General features: G+C 39.8%; 1 protein-coding gene across 7 annotated transcripts in view; it reads right to left on the minus strand.

Moving 5' to 3' along the window:
* cep112 (centrosomal protein 112) overlaps window positions 1–24,726 on the minus strand; it is a 295,686-nt gene that overhangs the window by 73,580 nt on the left and 197,380 nt on the right. For 4 of the 7 annotated variants that reach the window (XM_057817528.1, XM_057817531.1, XM_057817530.1 and 1 more), the window contains exon 22: window positions 20,062–20,211. In XM_057817528.1, coding sequence (XP_057673511.1) covers window positions 20,062–20,211 — 150 coding nt within the window. Of the gene's footprint in view, window positions 1–20,061; window positions 20,212–24,726 lie in introns of those variants that run through there. The other 3 variants (XM_057817535.1, XM_057817533.1, XR_009060878.1) reach the window with 2 other exon arrangements.

Below are 24,726 nucleotides of genomic sequence, written 5' to 3' on the forward strand. Positions count from 1 at the left end.
TCACCTCATAAAGTAGCTAAAAATTAGCCACACAATCTTTTTACTTGCTGTACTTGTTCAATCTGTCACCGTCTTTCTCTTTTCTCTGAGACACAGATGAAGCCCGATCATTGGCTTCCAGCCCTCCCAGTCAAAATGGATAAGACGTCTATCGCGGTCATCGGCATTGAAACGATCATTCACTGCCGGTGGTTTATATTTTAAATGCATTTGTCTTTTCAGCCTGCTGTCAGCAAAAGCCATCTGACATCAACTCTCTCTCTCTCTTTCCATCAACTCTGTATGTATCTGTTAGCACTCGCCTGCCTTAATACTGACGTCGTGCACGTCTGCTCAGTGTTGGCGGATTGATGGCTCTTCCGGCCGTGAGTGAGGGCTTCCCGGCCGCGTTTGATCCGCGTATCAGACGGAGGGGAAGTAGGAGCAAGATAGATAACATTCCAGGATGCAAAGAGGGGACGTGGGAAGTGGAAGCACTCACAGGGACCCCTGGTGCCACCGCAGACAACAAAGGGAAATGATTCATTTCAGCACAAGGCCTTCTATAATCTGTGCTTGACGAGTCACCGTCTTCTTAAAAGAGTGTCCTAACTAAAATCCATTTCCAGTTTCTCTCCAATAGACATGTGCCAATTACCGGTTTGAAGGTATACCATGAAAAAGGTATGAAAATGTCAAGGTTTCACAACCGCAAAAATTTTCCGTCATACCCTACGGTATTAACTATTTTTTATGTCCCAAAAATGCAGGGAGAAATCCCTCACTTGCAGCTGCAAGGCTCAACCCCTCCCCTACCAGTTGTTGCTCATTGTCAATGAGTCAGCTGTGCTACACAATGGCTGCAGGAGGTGAAACTCCTGAACTTTTTCCCCTCATCTAAGAAAACGAAATTGCTAACAATTCAGCTAAAGACATGTAAACCATAGAGGGTGTCTGCCGAGGAGGCAATAACTCCAATATGATTTCGCATTAATACAAAATTAGAGGTTAGTAAACACTGTCATGAACATTTCCCAGAGAGTTAACTCCAGCGTGTTTAGTGTGTCTAGTGTTGATAAAACGTGGTGTTTTTCTCTCTCTGGCAACTGTGTTGAGAAAGAGAGTGCGGTGTATAATGTAAACATGATATGAGTCATACACACGTGCTTTTATGGAAAATAAATCAAGTATTTTTGTTCTGATGGTAATAATGTTTAGCTGGGGGTTTAGTCTCACCCAAATTTTAAGAATATTTGTCATTTTTTGTTATTTATTTTATTTTTTATTTTCACCTCACATACTTATCTTCCAATTTGCTAACATGTGTTGAAAAATAAAAATCATGTTCAATTGAATTTTTATTTTTTAAACCCAGATATCTCAAATTAACACATTTTAGAGCTTTAATTGCGATACCGTGATCCATGATATTTTGGCTCAAGGTTATCATACCGTCAAAATCTCATACTGGCACATGCCTACTCTCCACACACTGTTTGAAGGATACCCATTGCATTATGAAGTCACACAAGCATGTGGACAGCTGTCCAGTCCACTGTCATGCATTTACAGCACCATCCAATTGCAAGCAGACAGCTGATCCAACTGTAAGCATATTCTGTCTTTCAGAGCCATTAAGTTTCTTTTATTATTTTATTTCTTTTTTTAACCTGTTTGTGAAAAGAATCACCGCATGTTTTTCGACATTAGACTCAATAAACCACTTGTGCACTGCACTCGAAAAATTGACCAATCAGATGCTAGTAATTTTCGTTAGCAACAAGCTATGCTAAAATGAATAGCAGTGTTTTCATTAAGGATGACCAGTGTTGTTTTTGACAGCCCTATTAATTTTCATCTTCGTCTTTTGGAGGATAGTTCTTACTAGTCTTAGTCATATTTAAGCCATCACAAAATGCGACCTCATTCATGTTACAACTCCCTCCTGTGCCGTTGGATCTTCCTCCTCCATACACCTGTCTGTCTCGCAACTCGCCTCATCACCATGGGGAGCAGAGCATTCAGCCGCTCGGCTCTAGAATTCACTACCACCAGACCTCAAGAACACCAACCCACTCCCCCTTTTTCAATCCAAACTCAAAACTCACCTGTTCAGACTCGCTTATCCATAATAATCTTGTTTTTAAATTATTTATTCTTTTAGTATTTTTATTGCCTTTACGTCTCTTCTAGTATACAGTGCCTTGCAAAAGTATTCGGCCCCCTTGAATCTTGCAACCTTTCGCCACATTTCAGGCTTCAAACATAAAGATATGAAATTTAATTTTTTTGTCAAGAATCAACAACAAGTGGGACACAATCGTGAAGTGGAACGACATTTATTGGATAATTTAAACTTTTTTAACAAATAAAAAACTGAAAAGTGGGGCGTGCAATATTATTCGCCCCCCTTTACTTTCAGTGCGGCAAACTCACTCCAGAAGTTCAGTGAGGATCTCTGAATGATCCAATGTTGTCTTAAATGACCGATGATGATAAATAGAATCCACCTGTGTGTAATCAAGTCTCCGTATAAATGCACCTGCTCTGTGATAGTCTCAGGGTTCTGTTTAAAGTGCAGAGAGCATTATGAAAACCAAGGAACACACCAGGCAGGTCCGAGATACTGTTGTGGAGAAGTTTAAAGCCGGATTTGGATACAAAAAGATTTCCCAAGCTTTAAACATCACAAGGAGCACTGAGCAAGCCATCACATTGAAATGGAAGGAGCATCAGACCACTGCAAATCTACCAAGACCCGGCCGTCCTTCCAAACTTTCTTCTTAAACAAGGAGAAAACTGATCAGAGATGCAGCCAAGAGGCCCATGATCACTCTGGATGAACTGCAGAGATCTACAGCTGAGGTGGGAGAGTCTGTCCATAGGACAACAATCAGTCGTACACTGCACAAATCTGGCCTTCATGGAAGAGTGGCAAGAAGAAAGCCATTTCTCAAAGATATCCATAAAAAGTCTCGTTTAAAGTTTGCCACAAGCCACCTGGGAGACACACCAAACATGTGGAAGAAGGTGCTCTGGTCAGATGAAACCGAAATTGAACTTTTTGGCCACATTGCAAAACGATATGTTTGGCGTAAAAGCAACACAGCTCATCACCCTGAACACACCATCCCCACTGTCAAACATGGTGGTGGCAGCATCATGGTTTGGGCCTGCTTTTCTTCAGCAGAGACAGGGAAGATGGTTAAAATTGACGGGAAGATAGATGCAGCCAAATACAGGAACATTCTTGAAGAAAACCTGTTGGTATCTGCACAAGACCTGAGACTGGGACGGAGATTTATCTTCCAACAGGACAATGATCCAAAACAAAGCCAAATCTACAATGGAATGGTTCAAAAATAAACGTATCCAGGTGTTAGAATGGCCAAGTCAAAGTCCAGACCTGAATCCAATCGAGAATCTGTGGAAAGAGCTGAAGACTGCTGTTCACAAACACTCTCCATCCAACCTCACTGAGCTCCAGCTGTTTTGCAAGGAAGAATGGGCAAGAATGTCAGTCTCTCGATGTGCAAAACTGATAGAAACATACCCCAAGCGACTTGCAGCTGTAATTGGAGCAAAAGGTGGCGCTACAAAGTATTAACGCAAGGGGGCCGAATAATATTGCACACCCCACTTTTCAGTTTTTTATTTGTTAAAAAAGTTTAAATTATCCAATAAATTTTGTTCCACTTCACGATTGTGTCCCACTTGTTGTTGATTCTTGACAAAAAAATAAAATTTTATATCTTTATGTTTGAAGCCTGAAATGTGGCGAAAGGTTGCAAGGTTCAAGGGGGCCGAATACTTTTGCAAGGCACTGTATTAAATTTGCCTTAAACGTTCTATATTTTATTTTCTGTTCTTAATCTTTAATTTGCTTAAATGTTTTTTAAATGATTGTACGGCGACCTTGAGTGCCAGAAAGGCGCCTTCATATAAAATGTATTATTATTATTATATTGTAGTGCCTACAACTTGGTGATCATACACACTCAGCAGGAAAACAGTACCTTATTTTCAATTAATTATACCCACTTGGAGGCCACCAACTGTATGTAAAAATGTTGAAAGAGTTTAAGAGGACGCTCGCAGTTAGCATTAGCCTAATGCTAACGCGAACGCGACGCTAACTTTAAAGTTACATTTAGTGTGCGATGATCACTCAGTACAGACCTTTACGTCTAAAGCAAAATTTCATATTCTCTCTGGCAACGATAAAAAAAGCAAATCCATAGACTTCACTATCAGTTGAAGGGACACGGATCTCGGGGCTAAACGTTTATCTTACGTCTATTTTCAAAAACTTAAAATTGAAATATTTTCAAAACCAAAGCCGCTAGCAACCTAAAACCAAAACAGGCAACTCCCCTAGGCATATATGAGTCTCAATGAGCAGCGACATAAAAAAATTCAAAGTCGATCCCTAATAAAACCCTGATTGTATTTCTTTTACAAGTATAACAAAACTTAAAATGGCTATAAATTTCTCAAATTTTACACTAGATGCACAAAAATCACCAGATGCAAAGATAATTAATATTTTCAGGATCAATAGCAATATTTAACATATCATATAAGTTTTTGCCCAAAATAGCAACTTTCTTTTTTTTTTTTTTGTTTAGTGCAAGTTTTCAAAAGCTAATACATTTTTAAAAAATTATTATTTTTTTTGTAAGGAGGCAGAAATGTTTAAATTACTACTTTTCTGCCACCCAAAAATGGGCAGTTGGCCGAAAGTTACCATGGCAGCCATCACAAAACAAGTTTAAGTTGAAAATTCTTGTAAATAAATGCGTACCGGTACAGCCCTGAATTTCCACAGATATGAACATAGAACAGTCTAGATTCTTGATTAAAAGCAAAAAAAAAAAAAAACAAAACAAAACAAAAAAACAGGCAGTTATCATTCATTTTACGTAAATATATCGAGCTAAAGTTTTTCCGCTAATTTTTTCCAAGCATTTTTTTCACAACGTTTCATAGTCCATACATGGAGCTATTTTATATAATAATTACCTTGAATCCTCCACCAAATAGCTCTTGAGACACTTGTATGCAGTAAAATGCTCGTCCTTTATCCATCTAAATCCGGCGTTTGAAAGCAGCACGTATTTGAGTTTATCAGAGTGAAAGCCAAATGCTCTGCCTTGGTCGGCCCTCAACGGGAAGGCATGGCCCAGTGTTTGTGGGAGCTGTCTTCAACAGATGGTGAAGTCTATGGCAAATCATACCGTGTCCGACTGTCTGTGTGTGCATGCCTGGAGACTGGAGAGCAGGCGCACATCATATGAGTGACACAAACAGACACTTCAATGTACAATGCAGGCAAACTACACAATGTGAACATGTGATGGAAACTATTGCGCATTTTCCTTTCGTTCTCGTCTCAGACGAAAACTGGCATTAGCCTTATTATGTTTTCGTCTCCCAAACCACGTTTTTAGCTCGTTATCGTCTCGTCTTAGTTATGAAAAAATTGTTCATTGACGAAATATCTTCATTATAGTTGTCGTTGATGAAAACAACACTGATGATGACGATATGATGTAACGAAAACATGACTTTTGTTGCTTGTTTGTGTAGTTTGTCGAATTACGTCCTAGCTCAGGGGTGGGCCAACCGGTCCTCGAGGGCCGCAGTGGGTCCTGGTCTTCATTCCAACTGATCCAGCACAGTTTTAACCAATGACCTTTCAATGGAAACAAGAGGCACCTAACTGCAATCAATTGATTGCACTTGGAACACACCAGATTGGTGAAAAGGTGTCCTTTTGATGGGTTGCAGCAAAAACCCGCACCCACAGCGGCCCTTTGTGGAATAATTTTAATCCCTAACCTACCTGCAACCTACTGTTCATATGGGGATGAAATTAGCAAAAAGGAATCTCCATTTTTATAGAGCTATTGTCTTTATTTTTATTGGGCTTTATTTCATGATAATACAACTTTTTGAACCCCTAAGAGTGTGTTTATGGAATGATTATATCATTTGCTCCCAAAAACATATGAATACGTTCTATTTTTAAATGTTTCAGTGTCCCAAAGACATCTCTGGGTTGTGATTCAATTTAGCTCCAAAGCGCAAAGCTGAAAATCCATTTTAAAGCAATAAAACTTGCCACTGGAGGGCAGAAGCGCATTTGTAAGACCCGCAACCCTATTCAACGGCAACGAACGGCCAAGCCACAAAGCCGGGACGCCGGCGGAAGACGACCGAATGGATGCCAGGCGGCAGACGACTGAGCAGAACAACCGGTAGGACGCCCAGGATGAACGAGCAGAGCCCGCAGAGACAAAATAAATAAATAAATAAATAAAAATCATCTTTTTGAGACAGGCAACGATGAGGGAAAAGTTTAACCAGAACACGGCCAGAACAGAGTCATCTTTCAGTTAGTTATGTGTAAATAAATTGTTACTTTGCTATTAAAAGCTTTATTTGTCTTGTTGTTTCTGTTATTTGGTAAAAGGAAAACATTATTCAGATGTTTGGGAAGTAACTAAAGCAACAACAAAAAAAAAAAAATAGCTGTGTTAAAGTCAAAGTTATGCTTGAAATGTATGCTTTCACAAAAAGCTCAATTTCTCTGTTTTTTCATCAGAAATCAGAAAATTGCTAAAACTAAGCTATTTTCTAATGTTGATTTCTAAAGAATGGAAAAAGATATGAACTAACTTTTTTTCTGCTGAAAGAAGAGAGTACAATGTTTCTTTTGGTGGGTTCCATGTTTACATACCAATATAACAGAATTTTCTGTGGGCCTTGCAAAATCAGTCAAAATCCAGTAAAACAGCCGGAAGCGAAGGGCCTTGCTCCGGTGAAAATGGCTGGTAGTGAATGAGTTAATGAGGTCATGTCACTTAGATAAAATAGAGGATGGGAATGTAATCGATAGAACTGTACATTTGGATTCTAGTTGTCAAGTTTTTTTTGTCATTGGCACTGAAAAAGTCAAAACAGAGGCACCACATGTTCATCAGCAACTTTTCCCCACATTTGAATCAATGTCTGGTTGGGAATGTTTCTTCAAAAAGACGCGCACATCGCTTCTGTGGGCATCCAGAGCACCTGTTCTTGATCCACTACTGCCATTCCTTCCCACAAGCAAAGTCATCCTTTCAACTCCCTCAGAAACTAATGCATACATAACACCACCGCAAGTCGACACGAGCCGCAGCCGGCCCACTCGGATTGTTTGTTTGCGTGCACGGGAAGCCTTCATTATAGACGACCGCGACGTAGCTCAGTAGCTAACTACTACAGAACGGAGTCATCGTCATAGAGCGGACCGACAGTCATCCTTGCTTTATATAAGCTGTTACCTCACCTGGAGCATTAAAAAAGAGAACATTGCTTTTGATCAAAAAGGTGTGCGGCAACTAACACAATATACAGAGTCTACATGTGGGCGCGTGCCGGGAAATGCTACGCAACGGCGGCGGAGACGAGGGCACTAACTCAAAGCTATGTTTGCTCTAACAGCTTGAGGGACTGAAAAAGCGTGTGGATGGAGAAGGCCCACGTAAGACAAGACTTCAGTGAGCGCTCGCGTGTGTGTGTGCGTGTGTGGCAGGCTGGAGAGAGACGGGAAGCGCTGCTGTGGGGAGCGAGAACAGCGGCGTTGATCAAAGCCCGAGCGGGTGACACCATGGGCGGAGTGCCATTGTTTATTCACCAGCCACCTTCTCCCTTTTGGCAAGATGAGGGAAGCATGTGCGCCTCTGTGTATGTGTGTGAGCGGGGGAAAAGAGTTTGAAGAGTTATGAGATGCAGTCTTGGAAAGATAGGGTATGTGTGTGTGTGATAAAAGAGATGTGTAGGTGTGTGTGTCCTCACCTTTCACTCGGGTAGGCTAATGTGGGTTGGAGTTCTGTCACATTTGGCAGATGTGCAGTACAGCAAGTGTTTGCAGACAAAAACTCACAGTTGGACTAATAAGCTTGGCATTACATTTGAAAAACACCAAAAAGTTGGGTTGTAACTAAAGATGCACCGATACCGATACAAGTATCGGCGGGGGGCCGATCTGCCCCAAAATTGTGGTATCGGCGAGCACCAACAAAGAGGGATACGATACCATTTACCGGTCCAGTGTTATATTTATAACACTTGACCGCAGCCTTTCCTCTCCGACGTTCATTACAATCTCTGTTGTGTGATTACACATGATCACTTTGCATGCCAAGCAGCTATCGCTATTGCAAACTGCTCCATACCAATGAGTGCCGGCCAATAGCCGCTCTTAACCAATGGCGGGGCAACTTTCTCATATGGAGGAAAAACATTTCGAGAGGTGGTGTTAAATCGGCCAGTTTCAACACCTCGAACATGATAAAACATTTAAAAACGAAACGTGAACGAACACAAAGAGTTTGAGGCTGCAACAGCTGGAATGTGCTCCAGAGGAAGCGAGCTGGACCAGAGCAACAAACCCTGGTCAGTTCAAATCATCTACTTCACTTTTATTTTTTTTTACTGAAAGAAATACCGCAGTAATTTGAAACCTGTTTCAATAGTAGGGTTTCCACCTTTCACAATTAGAAATAAGGGACACCCAGTCCCCCATTGTGCTCAAAGCCGTACATGCGACGAAAAAAAGGGGCATTCCCCAAACTCCTAAAATGCATAGAAATGTATCTATTTATACAGTGCCTTACAAAAGTATTCGGCCCCCTTGAACCTTGCAACCTTTCGCCACATTTCAGGCTTCAAACATAAAGATATAAAATTTTAATTTTTTGTCAAGAATCAACAACAAGTGGGACACAATCGTGAAGTGGAACAAAATTTATTGGATAATTTAAACTTAACTAAAAGTGGGGGCGTGCAATATTATTCGGCCCCCTTGCGTTAATACTTTGTAGCACCACCTTTTGCTCCAATTACAGCTGCAAGTCGCTTGGGGTATGTTTCTATCAGTTTTGCACATCGAGAGACTGACATTCTTGCCCATTCTTCCTTGCAAAACAGCTGGAGCTCAGTGAGGTTGGATGGAGAGTGTTTGTGAACAGCAGTCTTCAGCTCTTTCCACAGATTCTCGATTGGATTCAGGTTTGGACTTTGACTTGGCCATTCTAACACCTGGATACGTTTATTTTTTAACCATTCCATTGTAGATTTGGCTTTATGTTTTGGATCATTGTCCTGTTGGAAGATAAATCTCCGTCCCAGTCTCAGGTCTTGTGCAGATACCAACAGGTTTTCTTCCAGAATGTTCCTGTATTTGGCTGCATCCATCTTCCCGTCAATTTTAACCATCTTCCCTGTCCCTGCTGAAAAGCAGGCCCAAACCATGATGCTGCCACCACCATGTTTGACAGTGGGGATGGTGTGTTCAGGGTGATGAGCTGTGTTGCTTTTACGCCAAACATATCGTTTTGCATTGTGGCCAAAAAGTTCAATTTTGGTTTCATCTGACCAGAGCACCTTCTTCCACATGTTTGGTGTGTCTCCCAGGTGGCTTGTGGCAAACTTTAAACGAGACTTTTTATGGATATCTTTGAGAAATGGCTTTCTTCTTGCCACTCTTCCATAAAGGCCAGATTTGTGCAGTGTACGACTGATTGTTGTCCTATGGACAGACTCTCCCACCTCAGCTGTAGATCTCTGCAGTTCATCCAGAGTGATCATGGGCCTCTTGGCTGCATCTCTGATCAGTTTTCTCCTTGTTTGAGAAGAAAGTTTGGAAGGACGGCCGGGTCTTGGTAGATTTGCAGTGGTCTGATGCTCCTTCCATTTCAATATGATGGCTTGCACAGTGCTCCTTGAGATGTTTAAAGCTTGGGAAATCTTTTTGTATCCAAATCCAGCTTTAAACTTCTCCACAACAGTATCTCGGACCTGTCTGGTGTGTTCCTTGGTTTTCATAATGCTCTCTGCACTTTAAACAGAACCCTGAGACTATCACAGAGCAGGTGCATTTATACGGAGACTTGATTACACACAGGTGAATTCTATTTATCATCATCGGTCATTTAGGACAACATTGGATCATTCAGAGGTCCCCACTGAACCTCTGCAGTGAGTTTGCTGCACTGAAAGTAAAGGGGCCGAATAATATTGCACGCCCCACTTTTCTGTTTTTTATTTGTTAAAAAAGTTTAAATTATCCAATAAATGTCGTTCCACTTCACGATTGTGTCCCACTTGTTGTTGATTCTTGACAAAAAAATTAAATTTCATATCTTTATGTTTGAAGCCTGAAATGTGGCGAAAGGTTGCAAGATTCAAGGGGGCCGAATACTTTTGCAAGGCAGTGTATATATTCTGTATTGGTTCAATACAGAAGGCAACTTTTAATTCCCAATTAGGAACGATTCTTTATTTCAAAGGACGGGTGGCAAGCCTATTCAAAAGTGCTGTAGAAATAAGCAAAGTAAGCTAAGCTATGTGGCTGAGTGTGTGTTGCTGCTGGTGCACAGAAAGGGAGGCTAGAAAGGGAGGCTAATAGAGAGACAGGATGCTGTGGTCAATTATTATTACTTATAATTTCACGAAAGTTGCACTGTTTGGCTTTTGAGAGCCAAAGGTTTATTTAAGTATTGTCAAAGTTTGTTCATTATTCATTCATTGTATTTTTACTTTCTTACTGTTGGGCTACTATTATACTTTTTTTTTTTTTTTTTTTATTATACCAATTTAGCATTATTGGCCTTTGAGAGCCAAATGTTTATTTAACTATTGTTCCCATACCAGGTATGCAATAAAAAGTTCACTTTGTGTATATACAGGGTGTCCATAAAGTCTATTTACCATTTCAAAAATTTATTAAAAATGCAATTGGTGAGATATTTTATTCAGATTTGTTCTATTGTATTCAGCGTTTATTGAAGTTTTTTTTTTTTTTTACCTCTTTTAATACACTTCTACATGGGCATCATTAATTGCACGAAGCACATCAAGATGGTACTCGAGTTCTTGCCATGTTCGCCTCATCAGTTGTGGCAATGGCATCAGTAATCCTTCGCTTAAGGTCAGTAATGTCCCTTATCTTTGTTCGATACACGATCTTTAACATAGCCCCATAGAAAGAAGTCCAGTGGAGTGATATCTGGTGAACGTGGTGGCCAAGGAATTGGCCCATCCCTTCCAATCCATCGGTCTGGAAATGTTTGATTGAGGAACCTACGAACATGCAGCCCCCAATGTGGTGGTGCACCATCGTGCTGAAAAATGATGGTTGGTTGAAGGTCATTCAGTTTTGGTGCCACATATTTAGTTAAAACGTCAAGGTAAACATTTGCAGAAATTGATGTCTCGATGAAGAAAACACACAAATGCAGTGTAACAAAAAACTTTAATAAACACTGAATACAATAGAACAAATCTGAAAAAAAAAAATCTAATCAATTGCATTTTCTAATAAATTTTTGAAATGGTAAGGAGACTTTATGGACACCCTGTATATATGGCAGAAAACACAGACAACACTGAAAAAGCACTTTCTGCTCTTGCACGCTTCTTTAAAAAAAACTGCTGTATTTTAAGCCAAAAGAACTGTTGTGTTTGATAGAACAATATGTCTATATGCTGCCATAGCAAATTCATGGCGCATTAAGCCCCCAAAGTATTTTTTAATTTGTCCATTTTACCCTGGAAACCCCCGTTTACAGATGTCGCACAACTGCTTTTGTTTCAACCCAGCCATAAGAAGCTCAGTAATTACATTTATTATTCGGAATGTCTATCATTTTCAGCTCAGAATTATTAATTGATGTCTAGTATTTAGTAAAAAAAAGACTTTAAAAAAGTATTCACTCGCATATTTTTAAACTCTGGAAAAAAAAAAAACCGTCACAATAAAAAAAATGGTGTCTGTAAAAAAAAGTCACGGATATCTACCTCATAAATACCGCTTAATTGTTTTCTTTTTTTTTGGGACTGTCGCATTTTCTCCGATATGTTAGATGATAAATAATCGAACCAAACAAAGATAAATTGTAAAAAAAAAAAAAAAAAAACGTTTAAAAGGGTAAATGTATGAAAAAGAAAATCTCGACCACTCCTTGATGTCTGCAATTTCTGCATCGCGACCATTGTTATATTACCATGTTTCACCCATAAAATCCCCCCCAAATCCAGCTGTGGTCATTCACAGCTGTGTCATGACACTCAGTGATACATGCTACATGGAGTTTTTGGATCGAAACTAGGTAAGTATGCGATAATATCTCGTTAAATTCATGGCGTCTTTAATTCTGCTCTCGCGTGCTCTCACCTCCAGACAGGGTTTCACTGTTTAAATTTTATTTATTTATTTTTTTATGCCCTCCTGTTCAAAAATTTTCTTCCCCCAGAAAATTGAGTTTTTAAGATTTCCAATGATGTATCACACATGCACAGTGGACAATTTTGACAGTTGGCCAAATTGGGGGTATCAGAACGGAACTTCATGGCACCTGAGTGTTTTCCGCCATATATGTATATTTATATATATATATATATACATATATGTCAAATAAAGTGGTATCAGTATGTTATTGGCCGAAACTGCATATGCAGGTATCGGTATCGGGGCCATAAAATGGTATCGGTGCCACACTAACTTGTAACTAGACATGTGCCGATTGCAGGTTTAAAGGTGTACAGTGGTAAGAAAACGTTAAAATGTTTATGATGTAAATATTTTCCGTCATACTATCACTTGGGTATTAGCCATTTTTTAATGTCCCAAAACTGCAGGGAGAAATCCCTCACTTGCAGCTGCAAGGCTCAAACCTCACCCACCGGTTGTTGTTTAGTGTCAGTGAGTAGTGGAGGAGGGCCAACCAACATGTAAAACATGTTTGCCGAAGGCAGCTGCCGAGGAGGCAATACCTCCAATATGATTTCGCATACCAAATTAAAGGTTAGTAAACACTTTCATGAACGTTTCCCACCTGCTCCAAGAGTTAACTCCAGTGTGTTTAGCGTGTCTAGCGGTGGTAAAACATGTGTTTTTTTCTCTCTGGCAACTGTCTGTGTTGAGAAAGAGAGTGTGTACAATGTAAACATAATACGACTCATACACACGTGCTTTTTATGGAAAATAATTCAATTATTTTTGTTCAAACGGTGATAATGTTGAGCTGTGGGTTTAGGCTCACCAAAAGGACTGCATTTACTTTAATTTTATTCAGAATATTTCAGTTATTTTTTGTTTTTTTTTTTTAAAAAAAAAGTTGTTATAACTCAATATTATACTTATGTTCCAATTTGCTAATATGTTTTGAAAAATAAAAATCCTGTTAGATGGAAAAAAGTTTTTTTTTTTTCACCCGGATATCTCAAAGTAACATATTTTTAGAGCTGTAATTGCAATACCGTTATACCCCGAAATCGTTATATTTTAGCTTAATGTTATCATACAGTCAGAATCTCATACCTGCACATGCCTAGTTGTAACAGTCAAGACGGCGAGAGACGTCCAATCCATTTTGACCTCAACGTCTATCGCTGTCAATGGCACTAAAACATGATCATTCACTGCCAGTCCCGCTAGTTAGGTTATGTATTCCATTTCGTATGTCGGTTTGTGTTCAAGATAAAGCTAGAATGAACACAGGGATTATTATCAAACTTGCAGGATATGTTTGTAATATGAAACGGAAGACATTGTGTGGTGATGAGGTCAAAGGTCAGAAAAAGGGTTGAATTTGGTTGCTTTAAGTAAAGGTCTGCTCGCTCAGAGTGCTCCTCTAGTTTTTGGTATTTTTGGTTTTGGCGCAGACTGACGTGGATGCAGTTTTTAAAAAGTAGTTAAAATGTTTAACAACCCACCAGACAGATCGTTAGCTAGACCTACACAGTTTAATGAGCAACATAATAAGAGCATCATTTCTGCCTTCACAAAGATAGCAATGCTAATTTTTTTAAAATTGAAGGGTATGTCGTTTGGTTATTCTTGGTCATGCACGTCTAAACTCCTCCCTCCAAATAAGTAAAAACCTTAACTTTTTGGCTGCCGTTGACGAAGAAACAGTCATGTGAAAAAATTAGGACACCCTATGGAAGCCTGTGTGTATTCTAACATATTTGGTCATATGGATATTTAATATCAATTTTAACAATCTTGAGAGATTCAAGTAACTGAATTAAACAACTAAAACTGAAAAAAAAATTTTTAATATAACTTTCTGTACAATGTAATCTTAAATAAATGCAATTTCTGTTGAGGAATAAATTAGGACACCCCCACATTTAAACACACTTAAAATGGCTAAAATCACACAAAGGTGTATCACATCAGGCGCACATGATTAGAACATTACCCTGTGTTTTGAAGCAGACTTACCTTATTTGAAACTTACACTTAGTTTGGTGTGCCCCTGGCAGTTAAAGTGAGAGAAAACACTATGGTGAGATCAAAGGAGCTGTCCGAGGCCTTCAGAAAGAAGATTGTGGACCAGGGGTGGGCAAACCGGTCCTCAAGGGCCGCAGTGGGTCCTGGTCTTTATTCCAACTGATCCAGCACAGGCAGTTTAACCAATGAGGTTTCAGCAGAAATAAGAAGCACCCGACTGCAATCAACTGATTGCACTGGTAAAACACCAGATTGGTGAAAAGGAGTCCACTAAATGGGTTTGGACAAAAACCCGCACCCACTGTGGCCCTTTGTGGAATAGTTTGCCCACCCCTGTTGTAGACAGATGAATTTAAAATTCAATGATTTGGACACCAGAACAGAGGATATGTTTGGCGTAAACCCAATACAGCATTCCAGGAAAAGAACCTCATACCATTTGTGAACCATGGAGGTGGAAGTGTCATGGTTTGAGAATGCTTTTCTTCAGCAGGACCTGGCCAGCTCACCATCATAGAATCCACCATGAATTCTATCGCGTATCAGAGGGTAGTTGAGGAACATGTGAGATCATCAGTGAAAAAAATTAAAGCTGAAGAGAAACTGGACCCTGCAACATGACAATGACCCAAAGCATACCAGTAAATCCACCAAGTACCGGCTGAAGGAGAGTCATGGAATGGCCGAGTCAAAGCCCAGATCTTAATCCCATTGAGATGCGGTGGGGTGACTTCTACATCACAGCTGAAAGTATTCTGCGTTGAGGAGTGAGGCAAACTTCTTCTGACCAATGTCAAAGACAGCTACAATATTGTCTCACTAAAGTTATTTCAGCCAACGGGTTAACACTATCTATTAGGGGGTAGGGTGTCCTAACTTTTTCCTCAGTTAGAATATGCATTTTTGTTGATATAGTTGGTTTAATGAGTAAAACCGGTAATTTTTGTTGTTTACCTGCAATTAAATCACTTTCTTTTCCAGAGATAAAGAAAAACAGATCAGACATTGATATGTGAACATTTCTTAACAAAGAACTGGGTATTTAATGGGGTTTCCTAATTTTTTCACATGATTGTAGATGTCCAGTGGGAGAGCTAACAGTGAATGAACATACGTTTGTTTGCTGCAAGCCTATCCCAGCTCAAATGGATTACTAGTTACAAACTAGTGACAAACTAAATTTAAATTCACAGCCAAAGGATCAAAAGAGCCACGTGACTAGTTGTATATTATTGTCAATGGAACTGAAAGAGTTAAAATGAGCAATATTAAATGTAGCACAGTTGCTCTAAATGATATTCAGTATTCACACCCACATTGAAGCCCACAGAGGGAGCTAAATATGAGATTCGCATATGGGAAACGCTGTCCGTAATTGACACGCCGTTCCTTTAACTTGCAGAGTATGAAATATGAACAGGTAAGCATGCACTGAAATGTTTATAGAGTGTTAAGTGAACACAAATAAAAAGCCTGGAGAGTTTTAGAGGTGGCGTAAGAAAAGGACTCATCTGCTCCTTTGCAGTAAATCTTTGGGTGTCAGAGAACAATGTCCCTGAGCGTTTGAAGATCGTAATCGAAAAACATTTATGAACAAACTCATAAGCATTTGAGAGACACTTCATACGACTCGCACATAAATAATCCTGTGACAATTTGATTTGATATACAGTCGAAGCCACAAAAGTGGTACAATGTGAAGTTCAAGGCTATATTTAAAAAAAACCTGTTTCGAAAGAACATATACAGTAACTTGCAGATTGGCGGTTTTCATTGTGTGTAAGTGTAAGTGACGTTTCTTGTTCAGTTCTTTTGAGTGTTTATTAGCACACATCAAAATTTAATGATAAAACTGATTCACGTAACAAGTGTCCGTTGGCAAAAACAATGTGTTGAAATACCTGAGTTGACGGGATGTGTAAAGTTGCTGGTTTTTTTTGTTTTTTTAAAAATTCCTATTCTTTTATTTATTCAATTATTTTATTGACGGCAACTAATCACGATTGTCAAAACTTGTGACGCGTTATAGAATTTGTCACATTTGACTTTATTTGATTTAATAGCGCATAGACATTTTGTGGTTATTAGGGATGGGAATTGATAGGATTTTTACGATTCCGATTCCATTATAGATATTGCTTAACGATTCGATTCTTTATCGATTCTCTTATCGATTCTAATTTGGGGAAAAAGAAGAACAAACGTTTTGATCTACACTGAGTTTGTTTAATCAGAAGTCACAACCTTACAAACTCACAACAAGGTCAAAAGAGGCCCAAAGCCTCAATATTAACTGTGGCAATAAGTGGCAAATGCACAAGAATGTGTAAAATTTTACTGAAATTTTTCAAATAGAAATAAAAAAATATTGGTATATATTGGCATATAGGTCGTTGGTCTGCTGTTAGCAATATGTGTTAAACTTGCAGGGGTCCCCAAACTTTTTCCAGTGAGGGCCGCATAACTTTTCCCTTCTCTGATGAGGGGCCAGGGTCAGTTTGTAACAGAAAAAGTGTGACGATTGCAGGAGTGCCTAAATGTAAAAAAAATATTGTTTTTCAGAAAGCCACAATCAAATAACCCTTTCTGGATATTTCACGGAACAAAAGTAAATAAGATAAAAATAATAATGTAATATAATAATAATTAATAATAATCACATCAAATAGATAATAACCAAATAACCCTCTCTAAGTTCTTCACAGAAAAAGGCCAGAAAATTAACACTAATGAGAAAAAAAAAAATTCAAAATGCTCTATGGTATTGTTCAGGGGCCCGGACCAAATGTCGGGGCGGGCGGGCCGTAGTTTGGGGACCGTGTTAAAGTGTATTATTTACCAGTATATTGAAATGCATGCCTTTTGGTTTTTATGGTGCTTTCATGCTCAAGTGGGGGCGCCCTTGCGCTTCCTCACGCGAAGAAGAACGTGCTCACGTGAAGAAGAGCGCGCTTACACGCGAAGAAGAAGAAATGCCGCATCCAAGCGAGTGAGCGAGTTAGTGAGAGAGGGAAGCACTGCTATGACCCTACGTTCTTTGTTAATGCTTGTAAAATATCTACAGAGGCAACGCCTGTATGTATCATCTTTTTTGTTGTTGTTGTTGTGTGTTTCCACTCGCCATCGGACACTTAAATCCAGTTGTGTAGTGGTTTGAACGATGTGCTAATGCTAGCGAACGCATGCTAACTGTTTTGTTATTACTGAATTAGCAGCTAATCATCACTGATTTACGTTGACGCAAACCTGTTTGTTATTGGGGATGAAATTGATTTGTTTCATTTCTATTTTTAGTTCCACTCTTCAAGTGATGGTTGAATAAAGTCAGCAAATTAAACCAACGTCTTCTGTATCGTCATTTCGGAGTTTAGCTAGCTGTATAGCCGTCTCGGTGAGGACAGTGCAGTCTATTCCCTCCCGATGCAGTTATTTCCACCTTCCCTCCGGATGCAGTTATCTCCACCTTGCAATGATTGCAAGTCGTTTTGTTGTAATTTTTCCTCGTGAAGTGAAGACACACTTTAGAGCGTTTGAATCTATGTGCTTTCATTGTTATGTTTACGGCTGCAATGCTCGTGCTAAAACATCGTAACCTTTCATTTTCACCCTCTTTTCTGGTGAAGTGTAGCCCAACTTTGGAGCGGGTCGTTCTTGGCGCCATGCTAGTTTGATGCGTTTGGACAACAAGACAGTCACGACGCAATATGCGTCTTCAGGACTCGTTAAAGGGATCGTTAAGGCTTTTTCATTGTGATGTCGAGGCCTCGAAACACTAGGAACCGCTTCCGAATTGGAATCGGATTTCGATTCCCATCCCTAGTGGTTATAGTATATCTTTGTTAAGTCTAGGCATGAGCTGGTATGAGATTCTGACGGTATGATAACGTTAAGCCAAAATATCACCGTTTCACGGTATCTCAATTACACCTCTAAAATGTGTTACTTTGAGATATCTGGGTTAAAAACCAAAAACAAAATCTTTTTCCATTGAACAGAATTTTAATTTTTCAAAACATTGGCAAATTGGAACATAAGTATGTTAAGTTAAAATTAAAAAAAAAAAAAAAAAAAAAAATTCTAAATAAATTAAAATAAATGCAGTCCTTTTTTTGGACCCTAATCTTAACTAGACACAGGGGTATTGCGGATATTGCGATAACTAGATAGTAACCTCTGCTGTGTGTTAAAATTGCTCCCGTTATTGCATTAGTTCCCTTCTGTCTACTTTGAGATGTGGAAGTTTTAAAACTGTTTCATCATTTAAAAATAGATTCAAGTCAAGATTTTGCTGATTTAGGAGTATTTTAGATAAAAAGTTACTTAGGTTCACTAGGAAGGTTCTCTACAACAGAGACTTCCTAAGAAGTTTACTGCTTTAAGACGGCGGCTGTTTACTAACCCATCTAGTTCCTATACTGTACATGTTGCTAATGCCGCCGTGTCTGTCATTTCACATCTAGTTCTATATATATGTGATATCTACCATGGATACCATATCTACTGTACCATATCATGTGGGCGTAGTTTGTAGGCTATCGGCTACAGTCAGGTATTATTGGAGCCACCTAGCATCGTGTTTGCTCGGCGTCACAACTTTTTTGCCTCATCCCCACTCCTGCTCTGCTGTGTCGTCTCGGTGAGTCCATCTCCCAACTTTTCTTTCAATATACGCATCTGTTTGACAGAATTTCTGGTGGGAGGAACAACCGCGGAAACAGAGAAGCAAGAAGCGAGAACCTCGGAAGTTGCAATTCAAGATACTAGATGAATCCCAAGATTCCTTGAGAATGGAGCATACGCAGAAGACAAATTAAAGCTAAACCAAATATGCTATTTCAATCATTTACATGGCCAGATTTTCAGATTAGAAAAGCGTAAACCGAATTTTTTTTTTTTTTTTAAGAAATGTATGAGATTTAACTGGGTTACTGCCCCCCCCCCCCCCAAAAAAAAAAAAAACGATTATGAAAGACTTATTAGCTGCAAGTAAATGTAGGCAATGTTTTATGAGTGGTACAGTTGAAACAGATGAATCCAATTTACACTATTTCCTAGGGGACCTTCAAAGTCAACTAGAAGCATGAATTGAATTATGCTGGACTTCAGTTCAGCTAAACCAAGCCAATGGACTTGAATTACAAAGTCGAGAGTCAATATACAACTTTTGCCATTTTGCTAACAGGGCTAAACCTTTGTAATGACTTCAAAAGACAAACTCTGGACAAATTGGGCATTTTTGAGGAGAGAAAAAGCTTCGGGGAGAGGGGGCTTGATGGGGGGGCTGGCTGTCAGGGCCTGAAAGGAGATCTCCAGATCTCTCAAGGGAAGTCTCACAGACCTGCCCCTCTTTTACTATATGAGGCAGCTGCAACCACAGACAGACAAGGTTTGTGTTTGGGAACATGTCCCTTATCCCAGACACAACAAGCCTTTATTTAGCCAGCCACACCCAATCAACTGCCACTCTGTCCCTGTCGCCCTCCAAGGCGGGGATGAGAAGAGGCGAAAGAACAACTGGACTAAACAGACTAATTATTCGGCGTATGCAGTCGATGAAACGATGAAGCCAAGCGACTCCGACGATGCAGAGAGGTTTAAAGGGACAGCTTTATAAGGTTGGGGTTGACATAAAGCAGACAAGCCACTAAAAGACACTACGTAGGCTTGAGAGTCGCCATCAAAATGACAGGGCGCATGCATGCTAAATGTGTACTTTGACAAAAGAAACGCCACAGCCGTCTGCTTCATAAAAGCCAAATCTATCGTGTCGCTTGCCGTTTCGCTTTTGCACTAACCTTGTTGGCCCGGTCGGCCTGCTGGGTTATCTCTTTCCTCTCTTCAGCCCATCGATTGCTGGTCTCCTCGTGTTGCCGCATCATTGCCTGCCGGAGACCTGCAACTTCCTCCTTTGAGAGGCACGCAGACTGTTGGAGCTCAGTAATTATCTAGACAACAGATCAAATTGAATATTACATTAAATTACAAAAACAGATGTGCATTTGTAATCTACATATAAAAAAGCAATGATTTGTTGATACTGGCAGTAGATATTGGACTAACTGGCTGCGTTTACATAGGTCCAAAAATTCTATTTATAATCTGATTGAAAGCCAATACCATTAACTCATTCAATCCCAGCCATTTCCACCATCGCAACCCCCTTCGCTCCCGGCCGTTTTACTGGATTTTGACTGTTGAAAATTCTGGTCTATTGCTATATAAACATGGAACCCACCAAAAGAAAGATTAGACTCTCTTCTTTCAGCAGTTCATGTCTTTTTCCATTCTTTACAAATCAGCATTAGAAAATGGCTTAGTATGAGCAATTTTCCAATTTCTGATGAAAAAACAGAAATTGAGCTTTTTATGAAAGCACACATTTCAAACATAACTTTGACTTTAACACAGCTATTTTTTGCTTTAGTTGCATCCCAAACATCTAGATAATGTTTTCCTTGAACAAAATAACAAACAACAAGACAAATAGAGCTTTTGAAAGTCACAATTTATTTACACATAACTGAGAGATGACTGTCAGCCGACGCGACAGCCGGGTAAACTTTTCCCTCATCGCCGCCTTTCTCATAAAGATGAATTTTTTTGAGTCTCTGCAGGGTCTGCTCGGCGAGCAGCACGGACTCAATGGCATCGTCTGCTGCACAGGTTGTCCCGGTCGTTCTGCTCGGTCGTCCAGCGCCTGACATCCCGGGCGTCCTCTAGGTTGTTCTCCATTCGGTCGTCCGCCGCCTGGCATCCTTCTGCCGGCGCCCCGGCCATGTGGCCCGCCATTTGTTGCCGTTGAATCGGGTTGCGGGTCTTACCAAATGCGCTACTGCCCTCCAGTGGCCAGTTTTATTGCTTTATAATGGATTTTCAGCTTCGTGCTTTGGAGCTAAATTGAATCAGAACCCAGTGATGTCTCTTGTAAAAAACAAAACAAACAAAAAAAAAGAAACGTAAAAGACGTATAAATACGTCTTTGGGACACTGAAACAATTAAAAATAGAACATATTTATATGTTTTGGGGAGCAAATGAGTTAAAAAACATATCAACACTTTAGCCAATCAGATTCACCTGGATCGTATTGCATTTTTGATTCAAATTGTGAGAGGTAGTCGACACCAATTATTAATCTTCTCCATGGACCATGTACCGTATTTTTCGGACTATAAGTCGTAGTTTTTTTAATAGTTTGGCTGAGGATGCGACTTATACTCAGGAGCGACTTATGTGTGAAATTATTAACACATTATGATATCATTTCATATGTTATTGTGGTGTTTTGGAGTGACACAGAATTTGGTAAACTTGTTCGCATGTTCTTGATGCTATAGTTATTTGAATAACTCTTAATAGCTATGGCCACGTTCGTGTTCTGCCTTTGGCAATGTGTGTTCAATTGTATCATTTACTTTTTTATATTGAAATGCATGCTTTTAGTTTGTTTCACGCCCATGTGGGGGTGCACTCACACTTGTTTACGCGAAGAAGAGCACTCACACGCCAGAAGAAGACGGACAGCTACGCAGCGTCTCTGTCTGAGCGAGTGGGCGAGCGAGAGAGAGAGAGAGACACGGCTGCGAATCTACGTTCATTGTTTATGCTTGTAAAATATCTCTACAGAGGCAACGCCTGTGTGGATCATCTTTTCTGTTATTGTTGTGTGTTCTCCACCCACTATCGGACACTTACATCCAGTTGTGTGGTTGTTTGAACGATGTGCTAATGCTAGCGAACGCATGCTAACCGTTTGTGTCATTGTTGCAATAGCACCTAATTATCATTTATTTACGTTGATGTGAACCTGTTTTGTACGGTGGACGAAATTGATTCAGCAAATTATACGGATGTCCAGCATCGTCACTTGCTGTATAGCCAGGACCGAGCCGTAGCGTCCTGGTGAGGACAGTATGTTCGCATTTCGTTGTTCATGCACTGTACACTTATTCAGCATGTTGTTCTCAATTGTATTTTTATATTAAATTGCCTTTCAAGATGACATATCTGTTCTATGTGTTGGATTTTATTAAGTAAATTTCCCCCAAAAATGTGACATACTCCGGTGCGACTTATATTTTTTTCTCTTTGTTGGGCATTTTATGGCTGGTGCGACTTTTACTCAGGTGTGACTTGTAGTCCGAAAAATACGGTAAACAGCTGGGTCGAGCAGATGGGGTTGATAGAGAGGATTGTTCGGTTTGTGCATGCGCTCCTACTACGCAACAGCGCGTAGGTGAAGCAGGAAGTGCACCTCTTCTTCTGTTATGATGCCTTCATGTGATGTCGTAATTATGGTAAATACCACTTGTCAAGTGGAAAATTGCATGTGAACGCCCCCTCAAGTCCTACTTTCTACTGGAAAACTGGGATTTTATTATGATACCAGAGTTTCCGAGATGGGACAATGGTTTCCTTTTAAAATGGTGGCGCACCAACAAGAAGTTGTGAATGGTAAGAAACTATAGGTTTTAAGAAGATTTATCGTCAATTTGCACATTTTTTTTCACACCAGCATCAAAATGTAGTGTACACATTTAAAAAACTTTTTTTTTTAACCGAGTGACTGCTAAAACGTTCAGTTACAAACAAAAACTTAGCATTTGCATTTTAATGCAATCGCTACTTATTGTAGTTGATGAATTAATATGTCTAAAACGGTTTTGCCCACTCAAGAAACCAAAATTAAATCCGTGTCTGCCATGTTTTTTTTCCTACGACAACATAAGCACATGAACAGGAAGGACTTAAAACTAGGGCTGTGACAAAATATCGAAATGGTGATGTATGGTGATACTTTGTATCCCAAAAGGTTGTCAATATGCTCCTTTCAAGAATCGAGATATTGTTTTAAACAGGTGTCAATTACAAAAAAAGAAAAGGCCGTCATTGACGGTGCTCGATGCCCAATCCATTTAGACTGAGAACGTTCGTTCATTCGAAACCGGAGGATTCACAGTCATTCGGTCCGATTTTCGGGGCATTTACAGGTCACTTGCTTTTCATTTTAGGGCACTTACAGTTCATTTCCTGTTGAGTTTGAGTCACTGCCTATTCATTTGGGTGATTCCTAGGTCACTTCCTGTAACGCAAAATAAACAGCAAGTGACCCATAAAATACCCCAAAATCAACAGGAAGTAACTGAAAATCAACAGGTAAATGACCTTAAATGGCCCAAAATTACTCATTGCCTGGCAATGGCTGCCAATGACAGCCATAAACGTTCAATCCGTTTGAAGTGGGAGGGATAGCAGCCAACCTCCCAGATCAAATGGACTGGACGTCTACTAGTGATAAACTCATTCCAATTCATTGCAGAAGCTTGTTTTTTTGTTTATTAGTTTTTGTAGAATATCCTACAATGATTTCCCGACCAATGTATCGAAAATCGTTGTATCACTATATCGTCAGATCATCTTTATCGTGAGCTTTGTATCGCAAATCGTATCGTGAGGTACCAAGAGGTTCCAACTCCTACTTAAAACTACCAATTAGCAAGTAGTAACGATCGTCTTTCCCAGAGCAGGCAGCATTACACATTACAAGTAGTAGCAGAGAGTAACGTAATGCGCGTGTCAAAACGAACAACACAATAGGACTCCTCTAAGGCCGGGTCAGGAACCTATGGCTCGCGAGATAGATATGGCTCCTTTGACAGCTGCATCTGGCTCGCAGAAAAATCTTTTAACTCATTTGCTCCCAAAAATGTTTAAATACGTTCTATTTTTAATTGTTTCAGTGTTCCAAAGAAGTATTTATAAGTCTTTTACTTTTTTTTTTTTTCCCCCCATAAGAGCCATCTCTGGATTCTGATTCAACTGAGCTCCAAAGCACAAAGCTGAAAATCCATTTTAAAGCAAAAAAAAAAAACTGGCCAATAGAGGGCAGTAGCACATTTGGTAAGACCCGCAACCCGATTCAATGGCAACGAACGGCGGGCCACATGGCCGGGGCGCCGGCGGAAGGATGCCAGGCGGCGGACGACCGAGCAGAACAACCAAGACGACGCCCGGGATGCCAGGCGCTGGACGACCGAGCAGAACGACCGGGACCACCAGTGCAGCGGATGAAGCTGTTGAGTCCGTGCTGCTCGCCGAGCAGACCCCGCAGAGACTCAAAAAACATCAATCTTTTTGAGACAGGCGGCGATGAGAGAAAAGTTAACCCGGCTGTCGCGGCCACAACAGCGTCATCTCAGTTAGTTATGTGTAAATAAATTGTTACTTTGCTATCAAAAGCTCTATTTGTCTCGTTGTTTATGTTATTTTGTAAAAGGAAAACATTATTCAGATGTTTGGGATTTAACTAAAGCAAAAAATAGCTGTGTTAAAGTCAAAGCTATGTTTGATTTATGTTTGTTTCAATTTCTGTTTTTTCATCAGAAATTGGAAAATTGCTCAAACTAAGCTATTTTCTAATGCTGATTTCTAAAGAATGGAAAAAGATATGAACTTGCTTTT

Source organism: Corythoichthys intestinalis, chromosome 16, assembly GCF_030265065.1.
Source record: "Corythoichthys intestinalis isolate RoL2023-P3 chromosome 16, ASM3026506v1, whole genome shotgun sequence".
Classification (NCBI taxonomy): Eukaryota; Metazoa; Chordata; class Actinopteri; order Syngnathiformes; family Syngnathidae; genus Corythoichthys; species Corythoichthys intestinalis.